We start from the raw sequence: 8,486 nt of genomic DNA, 5'->3' as shown, positions 1-8,486 counted from the left end.
CGCCCTCCTCCGTGCCCGCCTTGGGGGGGCCCTGTGCCCGGAAGTCGGACACGAAGCGATCGATCAGCTCCCCCAGGTTCCTGCAGACAGAAACATGCACACACGCACACACACACACACACACACACACACACACACACACACACACACACACACACACACACACACACACACACACACACACACACACACACACACACACACACACACACACACACACACACACACACACACACACACACACACACACACACACACACACACAGTGATTGCGTGGCTGAAGAGAAGCTCGAGGCTTAGAGCCTAAAACAGTCTGTGGAGACCACCAAGAGTGAGGAAGAGGAGGGTAAGAGGGAGGAGGAGTCTCAGAGACGTGTGTGTGTGTCCCTCACTTGTCTTGTGACTCGATGTAGACGTAGAGATGAGGCTCAAAGCACTTGGACACGATGCCGTGGAAAGGATTGTCCGGAGCTTTGGGCTTCCTGGGCTGAGAGAGGAGGAAGAGCAGGAAAAACAGGAATCAGGAAAATACAGTTAGATGTAGGAACAGTAAGATGTTGAGACTGTAAACTTCTTCTTCGTCTTCTTGCTGCAGCTCCAGACTGAGGCGTGTTCAGACCGTCACATTCATCTGCTCACCCTGCTCAGGTCTTCATCCTTCTCTGAGCTCCCATCGTCGCCTGCTTCATCCTCCAGGAAGGGGTTTGTGGCCTCCAGGGGGCTCTCAGGCCTCTTCAGCTACACACACACACACACACACACACACACACATACACACACACACACACACACACACACACACACACACACACACACACACACACACACACACACACACACACACACACACACACACACACACACACACAAACACAAACATACACACAAGGTCAGCAGCACAATCACAACAAACAGGACGGGCAAGGAATCATCACGAGAGACTGCAGGTAACGTATGTGTGTGTGTGTGTGTGTGTGTGTGTGTGTGTGTGTGTTCCTCACTCCTGGTATGTCAGTCAGGGTGCATCCTGTGAAGCGTTTGGCCAGCAGACCCTCAAAGTTCGTTGTCCTCTGAATGGCGAACAGAAGCAGCTTCACTTCGATCTCCTTTGCCCGTGTTCGCATGACTTTGGCGAGCTCCACCCTGAGGAGCAGACACACACACACACACACACACGCACACACACACACACACACGCAGGCAGGCAGGCACGGACAAAAGGATGAGAACAGTTTGTTGACTTCATTCTCTTGTATTGCAGAATGTTGCCATGGAACATTTTACACACTTTTGTTTGATCATTTTCCAAAAGATTTCAAGGCCAGATGTGTCATGAAGCAGATCCCCACACACACACACACACACACACACACACACCTGGTGATGTTGCAGAACTCCACAGCGATGCGCTCCGTCATGCTCCACTCTTCAGGAAACATGCGTCCGTACTTCTCCTCGTAGTCGACCAGCTGCCTCTTGATCCAGGCGTAACGCCGGTCGATCTTATCCAGCCAGGCCACCTGGAGGAGGGACACCACATAACAACTTAACCCCCAGCAGACCTGCAAACAGCCTCTATAATATAAACCAGCACTATAAATAGAAAACGATTAAAGGGACTTCCAGGTTCTCTGAAATAAAAACCATGACCCAGACGGTCCACTGAGCGGCGCTGCAGCACATGGAAGCTAACGTTTCATCTTCCCTGTCTCTGGTTGGACGGATGAACCTTGACCTGTACTCACATCCTGGTTCTCCTGGAACAGCACCAGGTACTCAGACAGGTGCTGCCTGATGAACTTCTTGATGATCTCCTGTTTGATGCGTGGGTCCAGCACGTTGGCCACCAGGCAGGCGTCCCTCAGCACGTTGCTGGGCCCCCCCGTCCTCTGTGTGAGGACGAGAGAGGAAGACATGACTCAGACGTACACATATGAAAGAGGTTCATACTTAAAGCTGCTTCTGGCTTTACCTTTGACCCCTGAGAGGGAAAGGCCTCCTCAAAATCTGCCAGAATCTGAGTCCCCAACTCACTCTGTGCTGCCTTCACCCTGAAACACAACACACAGCAGCATGAAGCTCAGCTGTGCTCACTTCAGATCACTGTACACACACACACACACACACACAAGTATCTCTTCAGCTGGCAGAGCCATAAAAAGTAAACACTGTGTCTCTGTAGTTGCATAGGACATGAGTTCTCTGTCTCATGTCCAGGTTGGGGGTGATGGGTGTTTCCAGAAGCTCGGCGTGTTTGGCTAGTGTTGAATTGAACGAGAGAAGAACGACACGACAACTGATGAAGACGAGTGAGAGGACAGAGAGACAAAGAGTGGAGACGTCTGAGGGTCCGCATGTAAAGGAGAGGAGCAAAGGGAGCTGTGCAGCAGAGGAGCTGCTGGAAAACAGGAGAGGAGATGGAGAGGACCACGGCCTACAGTTACTATGGCAACTCTAGTTCCTTCACATCATCAGCTGAGCTCAGGTTGAGCTGGTTCATGTTTGTCTGAATGCTCTCAGTAGAACACGAGGTCAGGATGAGTGGAGGCTATCAGGGGTTAACTGAGGACAGCACCGTGGTGAACATGAGGGTGAACAGATCACAGCATCACCGCCTGCATGTGGTTCCCTCTCTCTAACCAGCTTCATTTCTCTACATGTCCACTGCTCCGTCCTGTCTGTCTCCTGTTCAGATCTGTGAGTCTCAAGCTCATTTATCTCTCCCCTCTGTCTCCCTCTCTGTCTCCGTCTCTCCCCTCTGTCTCCGTCTCTCCCCTCTGTCTCCGTCTCTCCCCTCTGTCTCCGTCTCTCCAGCAGACTCACTCCTTCCACCCGGCTGTAACTCGGTATGAAGGCCACACCTCTGTCGGCCGCACCCCAGTCAGAACAGAAGACAAGTGCATGTTCTCAAGGATCTGCAGCTCTGAGAACCTCTGAAGTTCAGTCAGCCAGCCAGTCAGTCAGTCAGTCAGTCAGTCAGTCAGTCAGTGTGTCCCAAACTGATTCTGTTATTGGAAAATGTGAGTGGGGATGGAAAGGGGATTAGTCAGAGACGTGGGAAAGACGGAGCAACAATGAACCTTGTTCCAATGCTGTTTGTGTGTGTGTGTGTGTATGTGTGTGTATGTGTGGGGGGGTGTGTCTGTGTGTGAGAGAGAGCGCCCACTCATGTTTTGAACCCAAAGTTCTCTCTCCTAAAGCAAAACCCCAGACAAATGTTAATGATTTTCTGGAAAGTGAGCTCTAAACTGGGTCATTGTTGTTTTGTCAGCTGGAGAACTTTGGAGATTTCTGGTGTTCAGATCTTCAGTCTGCACAGTGGAACCTTCTCTGATCCCCGTAAACAAAGACAGAAGTTCTGCCCTCCACAATAAAAGCTAAAGGTATCTGCTGGATTCACTCATACAGCTGTGTAGTGCTGAAATGAGCATCACAACATGTTAGTATGTAACTAAACTTCTCTCTTCATGTAGAGGAGCTTTAGAGGCTCTAACACGTGTTCATGGATCCATAAGGGTCCATCAGAGACCTACAGACCTGAAGAGAAGAAGAACATCTACACACTGACACACACACAGATTCTGTAAACTTGTTTGTGTAAACCAGAGTTCTCAGGTTCTTCACTCTCACTAACATGTGTGATGGTATGAAGGTGAACGTGTCACACTGAGGTCCTGCACTGTGTGTGTGTGTGTGTGTGTGTGTGTGTGTGTGGTCACCTCTCAGACAGCTGTCTGATCTGGGGGATGCCCATGTACTTGTGGAAGTGTTCCAGCACATTGACGACGCCCTGCAGCAGGTTGGCCACCTCGCCATACTGCCTCTTCCTGGTCATGGCTCTGAAACACACACACACACACACACACACACACACACACACACACACAAACGATCGTTCAAGTATTCTAAAGTCATCTGTGCCTTTGCTTATGTGTGTGTGTGTGTGTGTGTGTGTGTGTGTGTGTGTGTGTGTGTGTTTGTACTCACTCTAAGGAGTCCACGCCTCCAGCCAGCATGTGCAGGTGGTTGAGGGTAGTGATGGACGTGGTGAGGTGTCGCTTGGCATGGTCCAACTGCTTGATGTCTCTGGTGATCTCCTTCACCTGTTCAGAGAGAGCAGCGAGGAAGAGGAGGAGGAGGAGGAGGAGGAGGAGGAGGAGAAAAAAGATGACGAAGCAGAAGGAGATACGCATAAGATGAAGGACAACACCTCTGCAAAGACATACACAGAGCGACGACATCACCTCTGTTACACATCCGGCCAGCTGTGCACTGTTTAGTGTGTGTGTGTGTGTGTGTGTGTGTGTGTGTGTGTGTGTGTGTGTGTGTGTGTGTGTGTGTGTGTGTGCATACCATTTGCTCAGACTTCTCCGCTTTGTCCTTGATGTCTTTGATTTTTCCAAAGAGCTGCTGGATGGCGATCTGGGCGTCCTCTAGCGCCTTCACAAGACACACACACACACACACACACACACACACACACACACACACACACACACACACACACACACACACACACACACACACACACACACACACACACACACACACACACACACACACACACACACACACACACACACACACACACACACACACACACACAAAGGGGAGGGTCAGCAATCTGACCTGAGATCAAACGGCCAGGTTCCTGTGAGAGACTTCCTGTGATGAATGGAGGGTGCAGCAAACTAACCAGCTGTCTGATGAACCTGAACTCCAGAGATCTGATCTGTTGATATAAAGCTGCAAAGGCTGTCACCATGACAACTAACAAGCTCATTAGCAGATTAAACAGCCAATAAAGTCGAGTCGCTTGAGATAACAGAGGCTCACAGCAAAGAGAGGTTAAGAGGTTAATACACACACACAGACACACACACACACACGCACGCACACACACGCACACACACACACACACAGACAGACAAGTACACACAGAATGCTTGGAGCTGCTACCAGCTGTAAATGGAATGTGCCACCTACTAAAAGCACCAAGTCATCTACTGCCTTCTCCTCCTGCTCTACCTTCTTCTCCTCCTCTCTCCTCCTCTTCCTCTTTCCCCCTCCTCTCTCCGTTCCTTCCATAACCTCTCCTCTGTTTCGCCCAGGTAACCACTTCCTCTTCCATGTGTCTGCTTCTGTTCCGTCTTTCCGTCTGCAGAGAGGATTTTCCCTCCGGAGACGTCAGGACGGCGCTGCAGGCTTGGAAAAACAAACGTGGGCCTGTAAAGCGTTGCTGCTCTGGAGGGGACTTGGAGCGTTTCCAGTAGCAACCGGTAGCGGTAGGACGCCATGACCACGAGGGTGCGGGTCAGAAGGAACGCAGTCGCCCCCTCCCCTCCCCCCAGGTGTCAGGTTCCATTCAGACCTCCACGACTGGACGGAGGAGGACCTGGACTGGATCCTTGCGGGCCGATCTTGGATCTCGAAGCCGCGGATTAGAGGAAATCTCAGTATTTACATACGGGAATCTCTTCCCCGGCCGTGTTTTCCGAAAAGTGGGGCAGTTAAAGCGGCGGGAATCTGAGTCATCCTGTCCTTTTCCATGGGAGAGAGGAAAGTGTGGGGAGGGAAATGTTCCTCTGGGTTCAACAGCGAGCAAGGACCTCGTTCTACCTCCAGCAGCACGACGCTGCTGTGTCAGGAGCTGAGGCCACACGGGGACACAATCAGCCACAGAGGTCAGAGGTCACATCAGGCACAAGGGGATGTTCAGGTACTTCAGAACACAAACTGATCCAGGTCCAGAGTTCCAATGAGTCAGAACACTCACTCTGCTCATTGGTCAGAAAGGTTTAGGGGGCGGAGCAACAAAATCAAAACAGGAAGAGTAAATTATGATCTAAACTCTGTGAAGAAGACGAGCTGCCTTCCTGCACACACGCTGACCTTCATTATCAGCACCCGCACAGATCAACCAACCCGCTCAGCTCACCTGTCTCCCGTCCTGTCCCACATTGGTCTGTCCCCTCACCACCGTCCTGATGTCCTCGTCCAGACGCCTGCCACACAACAACACGCACGTGAGTTTACTCTTCATCTCCACACACTCTGACCTCATTATGGGTCTGGATCACAGCACCGCTGACGTCTACTCACCGGATCTTCAGTCGAATCTTGTTCACCACATCGTCAATATTTGCTAAAGACTGAAAGGAAACAGAGCGACAGGAAGTCAACAGAAACAAACCTCTGACCGCTCTGTGTGGTCACAAACAAAACAACATGATTGACAGTTTGTGCTGAGTTTGTTCATTTACAAACATTTTCTGAGCTCATTTCCTGTTTACAGTGAAGCATGGAGGGATTTCCTGCTTGAAACCACACATGGACTTTGTTTCCCATCTTAATAATACACAGAATATTTAGAGAAAGCATCGCAGTGCCCCCTCATGGAGAGAGCGAGTAACTACACTCATTCATCCATAAAAGATCTACAACATACAAACAGGAGGTTCAAAGATTAAAAGGATGAAGAGCAACACAGAGTTAAAATCCCACACACACACACAGATACACAGGCCAAGCATACAGCACACAGTATGTACACTACATGTATGTAGAGTGGTACCTGCTCGGTCGGGAACAGCGTGTTGATGTGCTCCACGGCATTGAAGTCTGCTCGGTCCAGAGGGTCCTGACTCGGGAGAACCTGAACGTGTCACAGTACACACACTTTAAATGCTGACCAGAAACAACAACAACTACATAAACCTTTGTTTTCTCAAGATAACCAAATAACTTTCTGTGGATCTCAAGAGCAAGAACAGATAAAATCATCGTTGACTGATCAATGACAGAACCTCTTGATCAGTCTTGTTCCTGTGTGATCAGGGCCTTGCAGGCTGGAGGAATATCATGCTTCAGTACATAAAGCACAGGGCTGACATGACTTATCAGCTACTGTACACATGTGTTTATTATGCTCTGTGGCATATTAATGACGCTGTGTATGTTGTTGTTGTATATACAGTATGTACTCAGAGTGACAGCTGACACACACACACACACACACACACACACACACACACACACACACACGGTTACTGCAGTAGTTAGTAGTAATAGTTGAATTGTCAGTGATTTGAAGCGTGACGTCACATAAGCGTCCTCACATGATCAATACAGCTGCCGGTGCTCACACGTAAACATTAATCAGTTGTTTAACTGAATAACCGCTGCGTTATTAACGCAAACTGCTGCGTTATTGACGCAGACCGCTGCCTTTGACGTTGCTGCCCGTGAATGTGACAGGGGCGCGCAGCTTCGTGCTAACAGCTAAGCTAGCAGCCGAGCTGAGTCCTGAGTCACGCACCTGCTCGATGGCGAGCTGCACCTCCGGGGTGAGATGAAGAATCGCCTCCAGATCCTCCGCAAGCTCCAACTCTTCTTCCTCCATCATCTTCTAAACAACAGCAAAGAGCTTCCAGAGCAACACTTCCGGGTGAGGAGGCTTCTGGGATACAAGGTGACGTTTCCCTGAGAAGATGCATTCAGGTGCTGTGGGAAATAATCAGGTTTTTGGTTGTATACAGATTTATCACAATTATGAAGCATATGATAGTTAATGTTAGTTAATGTTAATGTTTACTAAATTCGCTCATCATAAGCCACGTTTACCTGCTTTTATGAAGATGTATGACTGTATATATATATTTTTGCTCATGTAACCTCATGTATGGGTTAACGTCACTTTGAACCGTTTGTTCAATAAAGGCTATTTTTAAGTATTTCATCAAGTATTTTATGAAAGTTTCCTGCTTTTCCTGTAGAAAATGTTGATGGCGGCTTTATTTGATGGTTTGTTCACCAAATCTTAACCACGTATCACAGACTTTGATCATTCTCCAGTGCAGGATCCAGCTTTATGGCTCTAAAAGGAGGTCAAACTGTCAAACTGAGTCGTTATTTATTTATTATGTTATTTATAATTTAGCTTAATTTATAATGCATATTTGTTTCGTTGTCTTTTTAATTGTGCCCTATGTGCACATGCTGAGGGAGGGAGAGGAGCGGAAGAATGGAGAGATGAGATAGAGCTGAAATACATTTATGTAGCAGCAGCGCTCTCTAGCGGCAGAAACAGGAGTGACACAAAACCGCTTCAACTTCTAAATCTCCATCGCTACATTTATTCCAAGTAGGAACATGGAACAATGTAGAAATATTTAAATTCCAACGAGAGCTCGAAGTACAGCATGGACAGACAGGACAGAGTGGAGAGGAGACAAGTCGAGGAGGCAAGGACTGGAGTGGAGACAAGGAGAGAACAGCGGAGGAGAAGAGACAAGGTGTGTGTGTGTGTGTGTGGTGGTGGGGGGGTTAGATTGTGTTTCTAGGGATAGAGCAGCTGTCAGCATGCTGATAAGAATCTCTCACACAGAGGAAACAGAACGCTGCATGACTCACCAGGGATCAATCTGTGTGTGTGTGTGTGTGTGTGTGTGTGTGTGTGTGTGTGTGTGTGTGTGCGCGTGTGTGCA

General features: G+C 48.9%; 1 protein-coding gene across 1 annotated transcript in view; it reads right to left on the bottom strand.

Moving 5' to 3' along the window:
• Window positions 1–7,464, bottom strand: part of vps53 (VPS53 subunit of GARP complex) — a 14,088-nt gene extending 6,624 nt beyond the window's left edge. Inside the window, exons 1-14 of the mRNA XM_076138865.1 lie at window positions 7,319–7,464; window positions 6,575–6,655; window positions 6,103–6,152; window positions 5,939–6,005; window positions 4,354–4,440; window positions 3,988–4,103; window positions 3,720–3,839; window positions 1,973–2,051; window positions 1,746–1,889; window positions 1,378–1,520; window positions 1,002–1,143; window positions 640–738; window positions 393–487; window positions 1–80 (exon numbers count right to left, since the gene is read on the bottom strand). The exon at window positions 1–80 is cut by the window's left edge and continues 163 nt beyond it. Coding sequence (XP_075994980.1) covers window positions 1–80; window positions 393–487; window positions 640–738; window positions 1,002–1,143; window positions 1,378–1,520; window positions 1,746–1,889; window positions 1,973–2,051; window positions 3,720–3,839; window positions 3,988–4,103; window positions 4,354–4,440; window positions 5,939–6,005; window positions 6,103–6,152; window positions 6,575–6,655; window positions 7,319–7,405 — 1,390 coding nt within the window. The 5' untranslated portion in view covers window positions 7,406–7,464. The remainder of the gene's footprint in view (window positions 81–392; window positions 488–639; window positions 739–1,001; window positions 1,144–1,377; window positions 1,521–1,745; window positions 1,890–1,972; window positions 2,052–3,719; window positions 3,840–3,987; window positions 4,104–4,353; window positions 4,441–5,938; window positions 6,006–6,102; window positions 6,153–6,574; window positions 6,656–7,318) is intronic.
• Window positions 7,465–8,486: the final 1,022 nt, after the last annotated feature.

This window comes from Genypterus blacodes, unplaced genomic scaffold, assembly GCF_046128005.1.
Source record: "Genypterus blacodes isolate CSIRO-AG114 ecotype Tasmania unplaced genomic scaffold, CSIRO-AGI_Gbla_v1 ptg000413l_1, whole genome shotgun sequence".
Classification (NCBI taxonomy): domain Eukaryota; kingdom Metazoa; phylum Chordata; class Actinopteri; order Ophidiiformes; family Ophidiidae; genus Genypterus; species Genypterus blacodes.
This window is presented reverse-complemented; position numbering and strand designations above follow the sequence as displayed.